Genomic DNA, 20322 nt, shown 5'->3' with positions numbered 1-20322 from the left:
CCCTCTCCAAAATGGTAGGGCCGTGTTAAGGGTGAGTCAGCTGAACCCCGTTCTCCTGCCACAACGAGAAATTGAGGGAAGTAGATTTGGCTTGTCGTTTGAAAACGGCTCAATGAATTGATTTGAAACTGGGCAGTGCTTTTGCATGCTAGGCATTAACCAACTCTTCTTTTTTTTAAAAAAAATCATTTTTATTTGATTTTACAAATATAAATTTATAACATCCCAAATGCATATCCATATACAGTGGTACCTCTGGTTGCGAACGGGATCCATTCCGGAGTCCAGTTCACAACATAAGCAGAACGCAACCCGCGTCTGCGCGGGTCGCGATTCGCCTCTGCGCATGCGCGTGACATCATTTTGTGCGTCTGCACATGCGTGAGCGGTGAAACCGGAAGTAACCCTTTCCAGTACTTCCGGGTCTCCACGGGACGCAACCTGAAAAAACGTATCATGAAGCAAACTCAACACGAAGTATGACTGTATAGAGATTACTCTGAATCTCGAGACTTCCCCCTCGTCCCCTTCATGGGCCCTGTTGTCAACATTTGCAACTGCATATTATTCTATGCAGTCATACCTTGGAAGTCGAACGGAATCCATTCCAGAAGCCCATTTGACTTCCAAAACATTCGGAAGCCAAAGCGCAGTTTCTGATTGGCTGCAGGAGCTTCCAGCTGTTTGTCCACTGGGCCTGTTAGCCAGGGATGATGGGAGCTGTAGTCCCAAAACAGCTGGAGGGCCAAGTTGGGCCATTAATGCTTTAGGCAGTAGCCAACGCTTGAATTGAATTGTAGAGTTGGATGGGACCCTGAGGACCGTCTAGTCTAACCCTTCTCCCGGTATGCCCCACGGAGGACCTTAAGGTCCATAAATAGCAACACCCTAGAGGTCCCAGGCCCTAAGGAAGTCAGATTAGCCTCAACCAGAGCCAGGGCCTTTTCAACACTGGCTCCAGCCTGGTGGAACGCTCTGTCTCATGAGACCAGGGCCCTGCAGGATCTGATTTCTTTCTGCATGGCCTGTAAGACAGAGTTGTTCCACCTGGCCTTTGGCTTGGAATCAACTTGATCCGCTCCCCCTCTTTCCTTTTTCCTTTCTCCTTCTGTGATGGAACTCCTATTTGGGGACTTCCCTGGCTTTTTCCTGGCCCACGTAGGACCAGTCTGGATAGTTGGCCTTGGTGAGGACGTGTTGTTTTCATCCCCAAAAAAGTTTTTGATTTGAGTTTCTACTGAAATGAGGCTGCCTTTTAATGTTGTATTTTAATCTTGTTTTTAGGTTGTATTTCAATCAATTGTTTTTATACCTGGTGTTAGCTGCCCTGAGCCCGGTCTTGGCTGGGGAGGGCGGGGTATAAATAAAATTTATTATTATTATTATTATTATTATTATTATTATTATTATTATTATTATTATTATTATCATCATCATCATCATCATCATTCTATGTTTCCTACAGAAATTATTTGGGGACGAGTATTACGGAGTTGGTGAGGAAGAGAAACCGCAGTTTGAGGCGGAGGAAGGAATTGACGGTATGTCGAGAAGATGCCCTGGCACGTGGGCAGTTTGCCCTCGGTCTGAAAACAAATTTGCTTGTGAGGTCAGCATTGGGATCCCCAATTGTAGAGCAGTCCCCCCCCTCCCCTCGACCTGGTACTGTTCTGGGTGAGGATGGCGGGATCTCTTTGTCCAAACCATCTGGAGGGCACCAGGTTGGGAAAGGCTGCTTTAGATGGGCACCTGCTCAGGTGGCTTTTAATGATGTGTTTGTGGGGTGTTGCATGGAACTGGATCTACTTTGGCTTGATCCAGCCAGATTCTTGTTAGTCTTCATTTTGGCACATGGAAGATCTGAACTGGGAGATGTTTTTGGCTGGGAGAATTTTTGCTGAAGAGAACGTGAGTTGGGGACATGAAAGGAGGAAGCCAGGCAAGCCGGGAGTATTTTGCAGAAGCTGCCCACGTAATCTGGAATCTGCCAGGAATGTTAAAATGACTGTTGCGCTTTAGATATCCTCAGGAGTCATTTGGTGTATTCTTGCGTGATGCTTGTTTCTTTTTTTTTATTTATATAAAATTTTAATTTAATTTTCTGATTTACATTTCAAAATATTCATTTAAACAACCTTAATGACTTCCCTTCTTCTCTTTCCATGGTTCATTTTGCATACCACCCATCCTTCATATTTTACGCAAAATAAACCATTCAGTAATCCATTGTTACATCCATCAGAACTTGTTTTCACTGTTGAATTTATCTTAATGCTACCATCATTCTTAAATGAACACAATTTTCACCCATACATTCAGTAAACATTTTCCAGTCTTTTTCCAGTCTACATTCTTTTCCTTCTCTTATTCTATATGTTAAGTCTGCAAGCTGCATGTATTCCATCAGTTTAAATTCCCATTCTTCTTTGGTTGGGACCTTGCTTGTTTTCCATTTTTGTGCTGACGAAACACGAGCCGCAGTCGTAGCATACATAAATAGTCTTTTTTGGCACCTGGGAATTTCCCTCTGAATTATCCCTAACCAAAAGGATCTCTGTTTTTTGTTTGTTTTTTGGAAAAGTGCTTTTAAACATTTTTTTCAATTCATTATATATCATTTCCCATTTTTTTTTACCCTTTTACAAGTCCACCACATATGACAAAACGTACCCTCAACCTCATTACATCTCCAGCATGTGAAGCTCGTTTCATACCTTCAGATGCCTTAACCAGGGGGGGGGGGGACGACTCTGTTTCCTTATCCACCCCAACTTTGGTTGAGGGATTCTTAGGCATTACTGCATGCCGGCTCCAGGGTGAGGTTCAGAAAGCAATGGGACCAGAGGAATCATTAGCTTAGGAAGCAAAAATGTCTTTTTCGTCTTCATCCCGAATGCAGATGAGTGGAATTGGGACAAGTGGACAGGAGGGGATGGAACTGAAGCAGAAGGTGACCTGGGGCTGCAGGAGGACGAAGAATACCACCCCCACTGTGAGGATCCTGACTTTGTGGTATGTCTGGCTTGCATTCTTAACCAGGGGGCCCAGCTCTGGTTGCTGAGGTGGTGTGGCTCTCAATAATAATAATAATAATAATAATAATAATAATAATAATAAAGCAATAAAACATCAAACATTTAAAACTTCGCTAAACAGGGCTGCCTTCAGATGTCTTCTAAAAGTCAGATAGTTGTTTATTTCCTTGACATCTGATGGGAGGGCGTTCCACAGGGCGGGTGCCACCACCAAGAAGACCCTCTGCCTGGTTCCCTGTAACCTTACTTCTTGCAGGGAGGGAACTGCCAGAAGGCCCTTGGAGCTGGACCTCAGTGTCTGGGCTGAACGATGGGGGTGCAGACGCTCCTTCAGGTATACTTATGGGACCGCCTCTCCTGGTATGCCCCGCAGAGGACCTTAAGGTCCATGAATAATCATAGTTTAGAGGTCCCAGGCCCTAAGGAAGTTAGATTATCCTCCACCAGAGCCAGGGCCTTCTCAGTGATGGCTCCGACCTGGTGGAATGCTCTGTCCCATGTGACCAGGATTTAACTTGCTTCCTCAGGGCCTGTAAGACAGAACTATTCCGCTTGGCTTTCAATTTGAACCTGGCCTGATATTTTTTCCTCCTTCCTTCCCTCCCCCTCCCCTTTTTGTGAAGATTGCCTGCCCTTAGGATCCCACAGCTGGTTCTCCCCTGGTTTCCTCGCTGGCCCAAGTGGGACTAATTTAGCCAGCTAACCCTGGTGATCATCTAATGTTTATTGGATGGATTTCCCCCCTAAATTGATTTTTGATTTTATTGTTATTTACGCTTTATACCGTATTTTATGCTGTTGGGGTTTTTTTTGTAGCATCAATTAAGTGTTTTAAATTTGTTGTTAGCCGCCCTGAGCCCAGTTTCCTGAACTGTGGTGGGCGGGATATAAATTAATAATAATAATAATAATTATTATTATTCTGGGCCGAGCCGTTTAGGGCTTTAAAGGTCAGCACCAACTCTTTGAATTACACTCGGAAACACTTTGAATTGTGCTTGCCACCATTCATGCACTGCAGCCATGGATTGGCAGAAGATGGTGCCCATGAAGGGATGGGCAAATAGATGAGGGAAAGCCACAGTCTCTGGTCAGTGTGACCAGAAGGCAGATTTGAGAACACTTAGCAAAAACGGTGACATCTAATAACTTAATGGCTAGAGGTGGGGAAAGGGGAAGACTTAGGGCAACATCTTTCATGAGATGATGGCAGGATTTGAAGCATTTTTGGATGCAGCTGTCGCATCCCGGCTTTCCTCCCTGAAGACTGGGAACATATTTAATGAAGAGCGGTGAAATCTGGATCTCCTAGGAGCCTTGCACAACCATAGGGGTGCAGTTGGCATTCTGTATGCTGAAGTGAGCAGCAGGAGAGATGCTCGTGCAAATATGATACGATAATGTTTATTGTCATTGTCACATAAAGAACAACGAAATTGAAAATCTACACCAGACATTCAGAAACCAACATGCCTGCTATCCTACCCTGGTTAACCCCCTAAAAACTCTGATACCCCATAATTAAATAAAATATACTCCCATAGGTAAAGGTAAAGGGACCCCTGACCATTAGGTCCAGTCGTGGCTGACTCTGGGGTTGCGGCGCTCATCTCGCTTTATCGGCCGAGGGAGCCGGCATACGGAAACGCCGTTTACCTTCCCGCTGGAGCGGTACCTATTGATCTACTTGCACTTCGTGCTTTTGAACTGCTAGGTGGGCAGGAGCAGGGACCGAACAACGGGAGCTCACCCCGTCGCGGGGATTCGAACCGCCGACCTTCTGATCAGCAAGTCCTAGGCTCTGTGGTTTAACCCACAGCGCCACCCGTGTCCCAGAATATACTCCCATAGAGACTACCTTACACTGCATTTAAAACCAAAATCACATTTGAATAGAAACTGTTTCTCAGGCGGCTAGTCCTAGTCTTTACAACCCTGTACCTTCTTCCAGAAGGTAAAAGCTGAAAGAGATCATTTCCGGAGTGCGCACTATCTGCAGCTTTCTTATGGCACCTGGTAGCATAGATTTGATCCAAGGTGGGAAGAGTGCACCCAATTATTTTTTCTGCAGTCTTTACAACCCTGGACAGCATTGTTTTTCCCCTGACCGTGCAGCTCCCAAGTCACACACAGAGACCATAAGTTAATACACTCTCAACAGTACAATGGTAAAATGCCATCAACAGGTCCTTTGAGAGGTTGTTTTATGGGGGCAGGGGCTGGTGAGCGATAAGCAGCAGCTTCTTGCTCTATGTCTGGTTGGGTTCTGGTCTTGTTTTTCCTGCGTGACTTTTGGCACTAGGGAAGCAGGGAGGTTTGCTCTGCTCTCTTCCTGGGATTTGCGATGCCCGCGTGAAATGACGCTTGCTTTTCTCCCCTCTGCTCCCCTCCACAAACCACCTCTTCAGATGGATGCCGATTACGACCCCACCCAGGAGCCAGGCCCCTCCAGAAAGCAGCGGAGGCTGGAGGTTCCCCTTCTGGGCAAGAAGAAGCGCAAGTCGCATTTTGCAGAGGCTGTCAGTCGGGAGAAAAAACCCTTTGACCCCGGTAAGGATGGTAATAATAATAATAATAATAATAATAATAATAATAATAAAATTACTTATACCCCGCTCTTCCCGGTTCAGAAAACCGGGCTCAGGGCGGCTAACAACAAATTTAAAACACTTCATTGATGCAGCAAAAACCAGCATAAAATACAGTATAAAACATGAATAACAATAAATTCAGAATTCAAAAATCAGTTTAGGGGGGAAATCCATCCAATAAACATTAGATGATCACCAGGGCTAACTGGCTAAGTTAGTCCTATTTGGGCCAGTGAGAAGACCCAGGGAGAATTAGCTGTGGTCTCCCAGAGTGGGTAAGATGAGCCAGCCTTACTTGCACGGTGTCTTTTGCCCATAGAACCTCTCCCAGGCCAGGTGGCGTCAATTGCAGTTGAGAATTGTTGGAACTGAGAGAGAAGTGGACTTTCTCTCTCTCTCGCTCTCTTTAGGTGATGGAGGCTTCAGTGAGAGAGTGAACGCTTCTGGGCATTTTTCAGCTTTCCCGTTTAATGAAAATCTCCTTGCCCAGCCAAACTTCTTTCTCTCCCTCTCTCTCTCTCTCTTTTAAAAAATTATTTATGCTTCTCAGGTTTATACATTTCATTAATTTCACAATCATTTTAACGTTTCAAAATCTGACTTCCTTTGGTTCCTTAAATTTATTTTTAATATCTTCTGCATATCCAAATTCACCTTAATTTGATCAATTATTTATCTAAATACTCGTATAAAACTGCAGGTTATTACAATAATCCTGCCGATGTTCTTATCTATTTAAAATTTAACTGTAAATACTCAATAAACCATTTCCATTCTTTTATAAGAAGTTTGCTATCTTGATTTCTTCTTATTCTGGTACGTTTTGCCCTTTCTGCATATTCCACAAGTTGTTGTGTCCATTCTTCCTTTTCTGGGACTTCTGCTTCTTTCCATTTTGGGGTGGGTAACATTCCTGCTGCTGTAGTAGCATACATAAATAAGTTTCTTTTTATTTTATTTTTTAAAATATTTTTATTAAATTTTATTTAACAAATTTAAATTCAAACATTAAACATCCACATCATCATTTAAGCTTCTCTGAATCCTTCGACTCCCCTCCACCCTTCCATGGTTACATTATCAATCTTTTTTTCAACTGCTTCCTTTATATTCTCTATTTTTAAAAAAGAAATAATCCATTTTTACCATAGTTTTTTTGTACATTACAAGCATTACTGCAATCCTGCTAAAGTTTTTAATTGTTTACAGTGTTCTCTTAATACATTGTAAATTTTTTACATTGAGGAAAAATATGCACCAATAAATTTCTATACAATTTAGGTATTTCTGTCCCTATAATTCCCCAAAGAAAAGCTTCTGTTTTTTTTTTTGTTTTTACAAAGGTTATTAAAAACTCTCTCTCTTTCTCTTTGCAGAGACAAAGACCTTTGAGCAGTACCTAGATGAATTCTACCGGCTGGACTATGAAGACCTCATAGGGGACTTACCTTGCCGTTTCAAATACCGAACTGTGGTCCCCTGCAGCTATGGACTCTCAACTGAGGAGGTAGGTAACTTTACCCTTTGGCAAAGACTGAGGCGGATTTCTTTTCTCCCGCTGGGGTGGGGAGGACCGTTGTCTGTTTTGGTAATACAGTGGTACCTCGGGTTACATACGCTTCAGGTTACATATGCTTCAGGTTACAGACTCCGCTAACCCAGAAATAGTGCTTCAGGTTAAGAACTTTGCTTCAGGATGAGAACAGAAATCGTGCTCCAGCGGCACAGCAGCAGCAGGAGGCCCCATTAGCTAAAGTGGTGCTTCAGGTTAAGAACAGTTTCAGGTTAAGTACGGACCTCCGGAACGAATTAAGTACTTAACTCGAGGTACCACTGTATACTAGATGAGATGCAACAAACTGAAGCTCAATCCAGAGAAGATTGAGGCACTGTTTGTGGGCGGTTCCCTAGACTGGATGGATGGAAGATAACCTGCTCTTGATGGGGTTACATTCCTTTTGAAGGAGCTGGTATGTAGCTTGGGAATACTTCTGGACCCATTTCTTGAGACTCAGGTGGCCTCAGTGGCACTGAGTGACGTCTGTCTGCTTTGGCAGGTGGCCCACACATGCCCCTGTTTGGACAGGGATAGCCTAACATCTGCCATCTAAGCTCACGTAACCTTCGGGCTAGATTTTTGCAACACGTTCTACATGGGGCTGCCCCTGAAGTCGATTCAGAAACTTCAGCTGGTATAGAAGGCAGCAGCCAGGTTGCTCAAGACCAGGGGTCAGCAGCCTTTTTCAGCCGTGGGCCGGTCCACCGTCCCTCAGACCATGTGGTGGGCCAGACTATTTTTTGAAGGAAAAAATGAACGAATTCCTATAGAGGACATAGCCACCAGTACCAGGCAGTAGATGAACATTGGGATGCACAGAAACCTCGTGTGGATTCTTCAAAGGTTAAAAAGTCTCCTTGGACTGGATCTTGCACCAGTTTGCAGTTTCCCCTTTTTGGGACTAGCCTTTCAGCTCTCATCTGACAACTCAGCTCCTAGCATGAGGCTTCTGTCTAGCCAAAGGGATTCTGCACATGCTTCATTCTTGCCCAGGGGTCAGCAAACTTTTTCAGCCATAGGCTGCTCCACCGTCCCTCAGACCATGTGGTGGGCCGGACTATATTTTGAAGGAAAAAAATGAACGAATTCCTATGCCCCACAAACAACCCAGAGATGCATTTTAAATAAAAGCACACATTCTACTCATGTAAAAACACGCTGATTCCTGGACCGTCTGCAGGCCGGATTGAGAAGGCGATTGGGCCGCATCCGGCCCCCAGGCCTTAGGTTGCTTACCTCTGCTCAAGAGTGTTTGAGCATACTACACCAAACCTGGCCTAACTCCACTGGCTGCCAATCAGTTTCTGGGCCCAATTCAAAGTGCTGCTTTTGACCTATAAAGCCTTAAACGGCTCAGGACTGCAATACCTGAAGAACCGCCTCTTTCCATATAAACCTACCCAGACCCTGAGATCGTCTTCTGAGGCCCTTTTTCATGTGCCTCCTCTAGAGGGTGGCAACACGAGAACACGGCCTTCTCTGCAGTGGCTCCCTGTTTGTGTAATGCTCTCCCCAGGGAGGCTCATTACATATCTTTAGGCACCAGGCGAAAACATTCCCCTTCAACCATGCTGTGGCATGTATTTGCTGGAGGCAGGGTTGTTACTGGTTTGGTTTTGTTCCGTTATGTATTTTGTGTTCTCATTTGCATCGTGAACTGCTCTGTGATTTCCGGATGAAGGGAGGCACACAAATTTAATAAACAAAGGCCGGGGTGCATGCTTCTGGAGGATCAGGTGCCAATTGGTGCAACATTCAGACTGCCTCACCAGAGTGGTGCATGCTCTGGTTATCTCTCGCTTGGACTACTGCAATGCGCTCTGTGTGGGGCTACCTTTGAAAGTGACCCGGAAACTACAACTAATCCAGAATGCGGCAGCTAGACTGGTGGCTGGGAGTGGCCGGCAAGATCACATAACACCGGTCTTGAAAGACCTACATTGGCTCCCAGTAAGTTTCCGAGCACAATTCAAAGTGTTGGTGCTGACCTTTAAAGCCCTAAACGGCCTCGGTCCAGTATATCTGAGGGAGTGTCTCCACCCCCATCGTTCTGCCTGGACACTGAGGTCCAGCTCCGAGGGCCTTCTCGGTAGTGGCACCCACCCTGTGGAACGCCCTCCCACCAGATGTCAGAGAGAGCAACTACTACCAGACTTTTAGAAGACATCTGAAGGCAGCCCTGTTTAGGGAGGCTTTTAATGTTTGATGCATTACTGTATTTTAATATTTTGTTGGAAGCCGCCCAGAGTGGCTGGGGAAGCCCAGCCAGATGGGCGGGGTATAAATAATAAATTATTATTATTATTATTATTATTATTATTATTATTATTATTATTCAAATAAGAAATGAATGATTATTTCTCCCTAGATCCTAGCAGCTGATGACAAGGAGCTGAACCGCTGGTGTTCTTTGCGGAAGACCTGTATGTACAGGTGAGGCGCAGGAAGGATGCGGTGTCTGTCTACACTGGAAACCGAATAAAAGTGGGGACCCTGCTGTTGCAGTGTGGCTTGGGGACCAGGACTCCTGGGTTCTAGCCCAGTTCTGGTTGTGCTGGTCGCCGCGACTCGTGCTTCAGTTTTTTCGTAGAATTTTCTGGCAAGCGACAATGAACAAAGGGGCCTGCAAGTTTGGGAATGGGGCGGAGGTGTCGGCTTCTGAGTCACAGAGCAGTCCACCGCAGCTCCAGTGTCTAGCAAAGAGGAATCTTTGCAGACCTCTTGGTTTTTGGGGTGTTTTGCACCTGCGCAAGGCACCATCCACTACTTGCCATGCTGTTGTCTACAACAAGGTGGTTTTGTTCCTTGCTCTTCCCCTCCCACCCCCATCAAGGTGGGAAGGCAGGTAAGGAGGGCATCTTGCATGTGGCACCTGACAGGTGTATTCTCCATGCAGGTCTGAGAAGGAGGAGCTGCGAGACAAGACGGCCTATGAGCAGAAAGGCCAGAATACTTGGAAGAAGAAGCAGGTTCTCAAATCCCTTCAGTCAGAGTATGTGCTCTATTTTATATCTATATTGCTATTTTATTTGATTTCAAGATTGAAGATTGCATTTTAACACTCAATAATTATACTCCTTCAATGCTAATGACTTTCTGCTTGTCCACCCTCAAAGTTCATAAATATAATTTCACGTAACTACATTTTAAAGTACCCTTCATCCTCTTTAACAGGTTTCTTAATATAATCTACTATTTTTTCTCCTTAAATTTCAAACCCCACTGTGGACTTCATGTATAAAGAATAACTTTTTAAGTCTGTTTCAGGGGCCTAATGCCGTCCGCTGGTTAGTTTAATCCAGTCCCTGTGGCAGTTTATTTCCTGGGGCAAAATCATTAAAAAAGCTCAACAACTTCAATCCTAAAAAAAGGCCAACAACTTTGGTCGGCCCTCACGGCCCTTCACATCATCAAATCTGGCCCTCATCGAAAAAAGTTTGGACACCACTGTTTTAAGTAAACTAGGAAAGGTCTCCTGTCCTCAACAACAACAACAATAATTTTATTTATATCCTGCCCTCCCCAGCCAAAGCCGGGCTCAGGGCTAACAACAATAAAAGTAACACAACATTCTAAAATCAATTCATTTTAAAATCAATTCAAAATCAAATTCATGACAACCATTGGACTAGAGTTCTGTGAGGATTACCAAAGGAGGGGGGTCAGACTGTGCCTTGGCCAAAGGCCTGGTGGAACAGCTCTGTCTTGCAGGCCCTGCAGAAAGATGTCGTCCCGCAGGTCCCTAGTCTCTTGTGACAGAGAGTTCCACCAGATCGGGGCCACCGCCGAAAAAGCCCTGGTTCTGGTTGAGGCCAGCCTAACCTCCCTGTGGCCTGGGACCTCCAAGATGTTTTTGTTTGAAGACTGTAAGGTCCTCCGTGGGACATACCAGGAGAGGCGGTCCCGTAGGTACGAGGGTCCTAGGCCGTATAGGGCTTTAAAGGTTAAAACCAGCACCTTAAACCTGACCCTGTACTCCACCGGGAGCCAGTGCAGCTGGTATAGCACCAGGTGAATGTGATCCCGCAGCGAGGACCCCGTAAGGAGTCTCGCCGCGGCATTCTGCACCCGCTGGAGTTTCTGGGTCAGTCTCAAGGGCAGCCCCACGTAGAGCGAGTTACAATAATCCAGTCTGGAGGTGACCCTCGTGTGGATCACAGTGGCTAGGTCAGGCCGAGAGAGGTAAGGAGCCAACTGCTTAGCTTGGTGGAGATGAAAAAATGCCGCCTTTGTTATAGCTGCAATCTGCGCCTCCATGGAAAGGGAGGTGTCGAAGATTACACCCAAACTCTTAATGGACGGTGGTGGCACTAATTGCACCCCCGCAAGAGATGGGAGTTGCAAGGATCTAAGCTTGAGTCTCTTATCAGTGCCATTAGTTTAGTCATCTCTGCGTATTCCTTGATTTTTATCAGCCATTCTTCTTTGGAAGGTATTCTTTCCTCCTTCCACTTATGAGCATAAAGATTTCTTGCCACTGTGATTACATTCCCTCCTGAGGCCATCTCTTTCACTCTGCGACGCAGCAGTAGCCCTCTGAGATCTACATGATGTTTCCGTCCTGTTTCATTCATCCGTTTGCTCCCCTTTCAGGGCGGAGGAGCCGGAAAGCGAAAAGAAAACACCAGGCAAGAAAGGAAAGAAGGGCAGGGACAAGGCCAAGCGCCAGGAACTGCCTTCTAAAGAGCTGCGGCTTCCCGGCACCGAATGCGAGGAAGAACGCCTCCTGCTTCCCAAGGGAGATCCCGGACCGAAACCAGCGCCGGCCACAAGCAGCCGGGTGGAGACTGCCACTCCACAGGACCCCTCTCCTGCCGTCCCCAGAATCCAGAGGCCGAAGAAGAGAAGCAGGAAGGCGGTGGCGCGGGTGCGGGTGGGCTGCTTGGAGTTCAGCCGCCAGCGACTCCAGGCCTACGGCCTCAACGCAAAGCGCCTGCACTTCCGCCAGCTTCTCCGCGAGAAAAGGCGGAAGAAGCCTAAGGCAGGCACTCCAGACCAGGCCAAGAAAGCAGCTCAGGCCTGAGCTATCCTGCTGCGGCTCAACTTCAGAGCAGAAGTTTCCTTTCCTTGGACAAGGGATCTGTTTGATTGCTGCAAGCGATGGCCGAGAAGGTAGCACTTGGTGCCTCTGGGCTTCAGGGCAGGATTAGTGCGGAAGAATGATTCAAATACATTGCCGGTTGATACCTTTGTCCCTCTTGGCATTTTGTATCGGCTCAATTGCGTCCTTATGTTCTTCTACACCAGTGTTTCCCAAATTTGGATCTCCAGCTGTTTTGGACTACAGTTCCCATCATCCCTGATCACTGGTCCTGCTAGCTATGGATGATGGGAGTTGTAGTCCAAAAGCAGCTAGAGACCCAAGTTTGGGAAACCTTGTTGTAGCCTTGTAAGTCTGGGCCCATCACAGTGTCTGTTCTCTCGTCAGTCCTTACACAGCATCCAGACCATTTCTTTCCAAGACCTGGTTGGGGTCGGTGGGTTTCCCATAAAATGCAGTTGCAGAACCAGCTGGGTCCCATGTGGATTGGCAAAATGCTCTCAAAACTTTCCAGAGCTCCTGTGGCATTAATGAAGCATTACTCTTTTTTCCTCATCCTCTTCTTCTATTTCTTCTTCCTCATCAGTATGGGTAGGAGGTTGTTGGTGAATAGCTCATTAATTTGTCTTTTAATATCTCCTGAATTCCACTATCTCTTTCTGCAGGGACGTGGGGGCCTTTAATTCCTGGTTTCTTTTTCCATTTTATTTTTTGATAGCTGAATAGCAGTATTTTTAAAAGTGGGAGAAGAAATCGTGAATTAAAACCCCCAGAAACTGATGCTGGCATTGAGGCAACAGAGAGGCTGTCACCAATTATCTACCTAGCTGCTCGTTGGAAAGCAATAAAACCAGGCTGTGAACATCGCCCAGGCTTGAGAGTTAAAATTACAGAAGGCTCATGGTTGTGAGGGAAGGGCATTGCTGGATGATTTGCTGAAATAAGTACTATGTGGAGCCTTCATCTTAATTCTGCTTCCATCTAATTATAGAAAATAAACTCCTGGGCAGTGCAAAAGTGAAGTGGATAGTATTAGCTATCTAGTTTCAAGTTGCAAGCAAGCAAGTTTCTGCAAGCAGTTCTCCTTTTGTAACTTGTTCCAAAAACTATTCAAGACGAAACTATTTACGTACTGAACCACAGCTGCATGGACTCTCTTAGGCCACAAATGGAACGACGGCACAACTCCGACCAAAGAAGAGTGGCAGACTAAATTGATGAACTATGCCGAGATGGCAAAGCTTACAGGAAAAATTAGAAACCAGGAAGAGGAGGTCTTTAATAAAGAATGGGGAAAGTTTATAATTCATTTGAAAAGCTGTTGTAAACAATTACATACGTTGGTAGGATTGACAGAAAACTTGTAGTAAAGAATTAAACTATGGTTTGACAAAGGATTTATAAGAAATAGAGTTATGATAGAGGTACAGAGGGGAAAATTGTTATGTTAAGATCCACAATTTGGGGGGGGAGGGTGAATCAGAAGAGCTTATATGTTTATGTGTTGAACTCATTTGTTTATGCAAAATAGAAAATGCAAAAATAAAATTTATTTAAAAAATCAAAAACCATTCAAGAGGCTGTGCTCAAAATAAGATGCACGTATTTTCTTTGTGGGAAGGCCAGGAGCGTCCAGAATTGGCCTCCACAGTCGCTTAAAGACTCCCTGTTAAGACCGTGATCACGGAAGACAATCTTACTCGGCCACGAGTGATCACCAAAGAAAAGAAAATATAGTTAATGAGAGGCAAGCAGGTCAAGAGCTGTGTGTCCCGCCCTTCCCTCCTGGACACTCGAGCACTCACTCATTCACACATACAGTCTGCGAAACAAAGGTGGGATTCAGTCCAGACCCTGTTCAGCCCATCTGGTTGACTGGACTACATGAAACCACAGAAAGCGAGTGCCCCCCCCCATCTTCTTTTCTTAACACACCACAGAAGGCAGGCCTCTCCCGCTGGCTTCTCTAGTTTGTGACCTCGAGAGAACTTGCTAAGGCAGCTTGATGCTGGCATTAAACATGTCCTTAGGATCTGTAATCCTGAAGTGGGTGTATTGCTCCACAGGCGGAGGCCGGGGGAGAATGCAGAGAGGAAAATGCCACGTAGATGGGACCCAGAACAGGTCAGTTCGCTTCTTGAAATTCAACACGTAGCATCTTTTATCGGAGGGCTGCTGTGCGCCGCTTTTCCCTGAGTGCGTTCTTATGCTGTGTTTAGGCCACTAAGTCTTTTAACTTGCCTACAGCTATGCATTTTGTGTTTTTTATATTGAGATGTGCTGAGGTCTGCAGGTATAGGGCGGTATACAATTTTAATAAATAAGAAGAAGGACAGCTGGAAATGTGTGTTGGGACTGAACGACTGACAAGCTTCTTTTTTTTTTTTCATTTTATTTCGACAAAGTAATAATCATAAATGAGAATAAAAATGCACAACCCACCCCACCCCCAAGACCATTCCATTGTAACCAACCTCCCAAAATTTCAACACCATTTTAACGGTACAAATTCTACAAACGCCCTCCATACCTCCTAAAAATAATTTCTCCTGCATATTCCCCCGTCTTACCTTAATGGCACATGTTAATTTATCATTAATAGCTATATCCCCCACCTCTTTATACCATTCTTCCCTGTTATATTCGGCTTGCCCCTTCCTAGCTATCATAATCAATGCAGCTGTTAATAAATCTGTGAGCAAGTCCTTCATAGCCTGTGAACCTTCCATCGCATCGTAAACTGATGATAATGCTACCTCTGGACTTTTGGTCAGCTTTAACCTACCAACTTCTGAAGCGTTTTGAGAATGTGCATCGGAATCAGTTCTGCTTTCAGGGAGCCTTGCAGCTGTGGGATCCTGAAACTTGTGCTGGCATGAAGGTGGAAACTGGCTGTGGTGCTTGGGTTCGGCAGCAGGAATGGAGAACTGGTAACAAGAACCTCCCCCCCCCCCCAAGCTGCTGTTGGGCTCCAGGCCCTATTCTCCAAGACCATGCTAGCTAGGGCTGTTGGGAGTCTGGAGGACCACACAATTCCCACCAAATTACTCTTTTTTATATATGTTTAGTTGTGTCCAACTCTTCGTGACCCCATGGACCAGCACGCCAGGCACTCCTGTCTTCCACTGCCTCCCGCAGTTTGGTCAAACTCATGCTGGTAGCTTCGAGAACACTGTCCAACCATCTCGTTCTCCGTCTTCCCCTTCTCCTTGTGCCCTCCATCTTTCCCAACATCAGGGTCTTTTCCAGGGAGTCTTCTCTTCTCATGAGGTGGCCAAAGTCTTGGAGCCTCAGCTTCAGGATCTGTCCTTCCAGTGAGAACTCAGGGCTGATTTCCTTCAGAATGGAGAGGTTTGATCTTCTTGCAGTCCACGGGACTCTCAAGAGTCTCCTCCAGCACTGTAATTCAAAAGCATCAATTTTTCGGCAATCAGCCTTCTTTATGGTCCAGCTCTCACTTCCATACATCACTACTGGGAAAACCATAGTTTTAACAATATGGACCTTTGTCGGCAAGGTGATGTCTCTGCTTTTTAAGATGCTGTCTAGGTTTGTCATTGCTTTTCTCTCAAGAAGCAGTTTTTATATATAATTTTTATTAAATTTTCTGTTATACAATTTAAAATACTCATTTTACATCCTTAAGTTATCAACGGCTTCCCTTCTTCTCTTTCCATGGTTCATTTTACATACCATAAATCCTTGCATATTTTACAAAAACTATACAGTGGTACCTCAGGTTACATACACTTCAGGTTACATACGCTTCAGGTTACAGACTCCGCTAACCCAGAAATAGTGCTTCAGGTTAAGAACTTTGCATCAGGTTGAGAACAGAAATCGTGCTCTGGCAGCAGCAGGAGGCCCCATTAGCTAAAGTGGTGCTTCAGGTTAAGAACAGTTTCAGGTTAAGTACGGACCTCCGGAGCGAATTAAGTACTTAACCTGAGGTACTACTGTACCATTCAGTATTCCATCATTGCATCCATCAAAACTTGCTTACGCTGATGAATTTATCTTCATGCTGCCAGCGTTTTCAGCATTTTCAGCTGTACATCGTTATTTCCCATGTATACAATAAACCTTTTCCAATCTTCTCTAAACGTATGTTCTTCTTGTTTTCTTATTCTATATGTTTAAGTCTGTGAGTTGTGCATATTCTGTCAACGTAAGTTGTCATTCTTCTTTGGTTGGGATCTCATTCGTTTTCCACTTTGGGGCTAACAAAACATGTGCCCCAGTACAATCGTATCTTGGAAGCCAAACGGAATCCATTCCGAAAGTCCTTTTGACTTCCAAAACGTTTGGAAACCAAAGCGCGGCTTCTGAAGCTCCTGCAGCCAATTGGAAGCCGCAGAAGCCCCGCCGGACGTTCGGCTTCCAAAAATAGTTCACAAACCAGAACAGCCACTTCCAGGTTTGCAGCGTTCGCGAACCAAAATGTTTGAGAACTAAGCTGTTTGGAAACCAAGGTAGTTGGTTTAGCATACATAAATAACCTTTTTTGATTCCCACCAAATCGCAGCACTCTGAGTCGTTTTTTTACCGAAGTCATTTCTGTCGCTTGCAGCCTTGTAGATAGTATTTTCAGGGCACCTTTTCCAGGACTTGGGGCGCCTGTTCCCTGAACTGCCCATCTCCCTTTTCTGATGCCTTCCAGATAACACAAAACCCTCCTCACCCAGGGAGGCTGTGTTACTCCTTTGCATTTTATTCAAAACTTGGGGCAAGCGGCTGGGTTTAGTTAATAGGCCTTGGGTACCACCTTGCCTTGTTGGGTGAGACGTGTCATTCCTTACCTCTTACGAAGGGGGTCAGGCTGCTGTCCTGTCCTTTGGGTCCCCCCTCCTTAAGAAGCCTCGGCCCCCTGTGCCCAACAGCTGCTCTCTTGAGGCCAGGAGACTTGGACGCGTCAGATCTTCCATCTGCTTGTTTGGCTGCTTCGTATCTCGTAATAGTCTGTGGAAGTTCTGAGCCGCTTTAGGGAGGTGAGGCGAGGTAAGACACCCATTGACTGAGAGGCTTAACTTGGCCACTGGGCGAAAAGCGTGATTTGGTGACTATTCGGAGCTGAGCTGCGCTGAGCGTGGGAGCCTCTACCCTGGGCCCTGAAATTCCAGAGGGTGCCGAACCGCTGCTCTGAAGATGAATTGCTTCTGCCTCTCGGTTGCCATCTGGAGACACCGCTCCTTGCTCCTGGGTGCCATTTTCCTACTTCTGCTGCTCCTCCTCAGGCAACTGACCAAGCAGTAAGTATTGGTATGTGGGGTACAAGGGAGCTTTGTAGAGAGAACTGTCTTGGTACTGGTACGATCCTGACCTTGAAAGACCATTGCTCACCTCTCTGCTTGATTTCTGAAAAAGGGGTTCAGAGCCAACGTAGGAGAGATGTGTCTTTGAGCAGATGTTGCAGAATAACCACAGCCAGCTCCTTGAATCTGGTCCCAGAGGGAAGGGTTGCCAATCTGCAAGAAATGTCTTCCATCCTCACTTTTGTGTGTGTGTGTGTCTATCATAAATACATCCCTATCCTGCTCTTCCTCCCAAAGCAGCTCAGGGCACGATTAGAAATTAAGCCTTGTGTAAGAAGACCGAGAAAGAAATTAGTCCTTGGTACTGAGGTATCCTTAGCAGTTGCCCTCTGCAAAACTGCCTTTTGGGTTTGTTGGTTCTTTTGGGTAGCTCTAGAGATGTGCTCTAGAGATGACACTCTGTAATTTTCCAGATGGTCTCTTTCTGGCCCATGTGTGGAGCTGGTTGTTGGCCCAGCAGTTCTGTAAAAGGCTCTGTAATTTATCACTAGGTCTATTCATTACCTGCTCCATCTTTCCTTGAACAATATTGTTTCTTTTTTTTTAAGTGTCAAATAAAAATATGAACTTCCAGTTGATAGATATAGATGATAGATAGATGATAGATAGATAGATAGATAGATAGATAGATAGATAGATAGATAGATAGAGATGTAGATGATAGATAGATATCTCAAAGGGTTTCAACCTTTTTGGGTCCACGGCTCCCTTGACCAACTCCATTCTTTCTGCGGCACCCCTGTGGGGCTCAGGAGCCCAGTTATGTCACCCATTTCCCACAGAGCTGGCAGCCTCTCACACCTTTTTGAACACCCTTGTCTAGGGTTCCCTCAGCCTCCTCTCCCCTCTCCTTGGGAGTCTTCTGGGCAGCCACTGCTGCCGTCCCAATCTCTGAGCTGCCCCCCACGCCACAGAGAGGTGCCTCCTCACACTGCCCCATAGGGGCCTGGAAAGCTCCCCCTGACCAGCCCCAGAGGCACCATTCGCCTGTGGAGCTTGTAGCCAGGGCTGCTGCAACAAACAGCTGCGCAAACCTTTGGGATAGAGAGACACAAGAAGGAATCAGAGAGAGGGAAGGGAAGAGGGACAGAGATCAATGTTGCCAGCGGCACCCCGACCGCCATTCAAGACACCCCAGGGTGCCATGGCACACTGGTTGAAAACCACTAATATATATATATCAGTGGTATTTGCATGTCATTCTTGGGCAAGGGCCATGCTGATCTTCTCTGTATCGTTCCAATTTTAGTATATGTGCTGCCGACGCAAGTAGCAGTCTCAAGATAATTGAAATGAAGATGCGCCCAGCAGCTATTGTAATGAGCACAACAAGCCTTGTGTTGAGTGTGCCACCATTCTCTCTGCAACACAGCTCCCTGCCTCGATAGGGCCATCTGAATATGGGGAGAGGGCAGTGTCGGAAGCTAAATTTTCGCAGATTACTTCCCCATTTAGCTTAAAGTGGCATAAAATGGTTCTTTTTTCAGAGACGTTATACTTGCCCTTTCCCCTTAGGGTAAATTACAATACTAGTAAACTACTGGAGAGCATTGTAGTTCACCCCAGCTCTGCTCCTGGGCTCAAATTTCTGTCTGTGGAGGACAGCAATAGCAGCTTGCTGTCAGGAACAATTTTTTTCATGTGAAACCCAGTTTGCCTGGCTTCCAACTTCTAGATACCCAGTAGATCAGTGGTAGGAAATGTGTGGCCATCCAAATGTTGGTAAGCTCCATCTCCCATCAGCCCCCTCCCCACCATGGCCAAAGAGTTGTAATAGATGAAAATCATGCTGTGTGATAAGCGTTCCAAAATCCTCTGCCTTAGGGTTTGCTTAACCAAGAGATTGATTAAACCAGGCTTTCCCAAACTTGGATCTCCAGCTGTCTTTGGACTGTCAGGCTTTTCAGGAATAGAAATGGAGCTGCACAGGGTATCTGTTGTCATGGATATGGGGAATAGGAAGTAGCCAGGTAGGATTGTCCAAGGCCTGTAATGTACGCAAGGGACCACCAGTTTATGAGCATTTAGCCCACACCCTCCTGAAGGCTCCTAGCAGAGCACAGAACTGTAACACGTGGCATTGTTCAGTCCTGAACTAGTAGCCAGAAACATTTTCTCTCTATCTTTCTTTGGCGATCATTTGTAGCAGAGTAAGATTGTCTTCCATGAACACGGGTTTAACAATGAGTCCATAAGTGACTGTGGAGCTCAATTCTGGATCCACACATCCTTCCAACAGTGGGGACATAGGTTTCTGGGTGGGAGTCGATCACGGTGAGGGTTTGCCAAGCGTGCCTTCCTCTTAGCACATTTCTCCCTTTTGTCCCGAGTTTGAGCGTCTTCAAAGCCCATGACACCTTTGGTAAAGGCTGTTATCCAATTGGAGCGCTTGCAGGCCGGTGTTTCCCAGTTGTTGGTGTTTATACATTTTCTTAGATTTGCCTTGAGAGAGTCTTTAAACCTCTTTTGTCGATTCACTGGCGGAGGAAGAGGAGTGCAGGGGGAGCGCACTGCCTCTGGCAGCGCGATCCTGGTGGGGTGCCATTGTGGCTGCCCTCCCCTGTCCCTGCTGGGCGCCACGCCTCTGCAGGCAGCATGCCACACCCCCGGACACGCACCACGCCCCCGGTACGCGCGCCACCCCGCCCCCGCCTGCTCTCCGCCCCCCCCCCCGGTGCCAGAGCTTGAAGCTCTGCCACTGTGTTGATCACCAGCATTACTCTTTCCATTTTAAAATTTTCTCTTTAACCCACTCAAGACAAACCTCAGATCATTTCTGGTATGT

At 46.0% G+C, this 20322-nt stretch overlaps 2 protein-coding genes across 3 annotated transcripts in view; both read left to right on the top strand.

The window, feature by feature from the left end:
* Positions 1-13793, top strand: part of KRI1 (KRI1 homolog) — a 26187-nt gene extending 12394 nt beyond the window's left edge. For both annotated transcript variants that reach the window (XM_083482992.1, XM_083482991.1), the window contains exons 13-19: positions 1466-1541; positions 2900-3012; positions 5444-5585; positions 7003-7133; positions 9553-9617; positions 10081-10176; positions 11778-13793. In XM_083482992.1, the coding sequence (XP_083339118.1) occupies positions 1466-1541; positions 2900-3012; positions 5444-5585; positions 7003-7133; positions 9553-9617; positions 10081-10176; positions 11778-12207 (1053 nt within the window). In that variant the 3' untranslated portion in view covers positions 12208-13793. The remainder of the gene's footprint in view (positions 1-1465; positions 1542-2899; positions 3013-5443; positions 5586-7002; positions 7134-9552; positions 9618-10080; positions 10177-11777) is intronic.
* The window catches only part of LOC310696928 (galactose-3-O-sulfotransferase 3-like), a 12528-nt gene continuing 5778 nt past the window's right edge, over positions 13573-20322 (top strand). Inside the window, exon 1 of the mRNA XM_083483124.1 lies at positions 13573-14349. Within this exon, the coding sequence (XP_083339250.1) occupies positions 14231-14349 (119 nt within the window). The 5' untranslated portion in view covers positions 13573-14230. The remainder of the gene's footprint in view (positions 14350-20322) is intronic.

This window comes from Podarcis liolepis, assembly GCF_965112155.1.
Source record: "Podarcis liolepis genome assembly, chromosome: 17".
NCBI lineage: Eukaryota > Metazoa > Chordata > Lepidosauria > Squamata > Lacertidae > Podarcis > Podarcis liolepis.
Note: the sequence above shows the minus strand (reverse complement) of the source record. Positions and strands in the feature narration are given on the sequence as shown.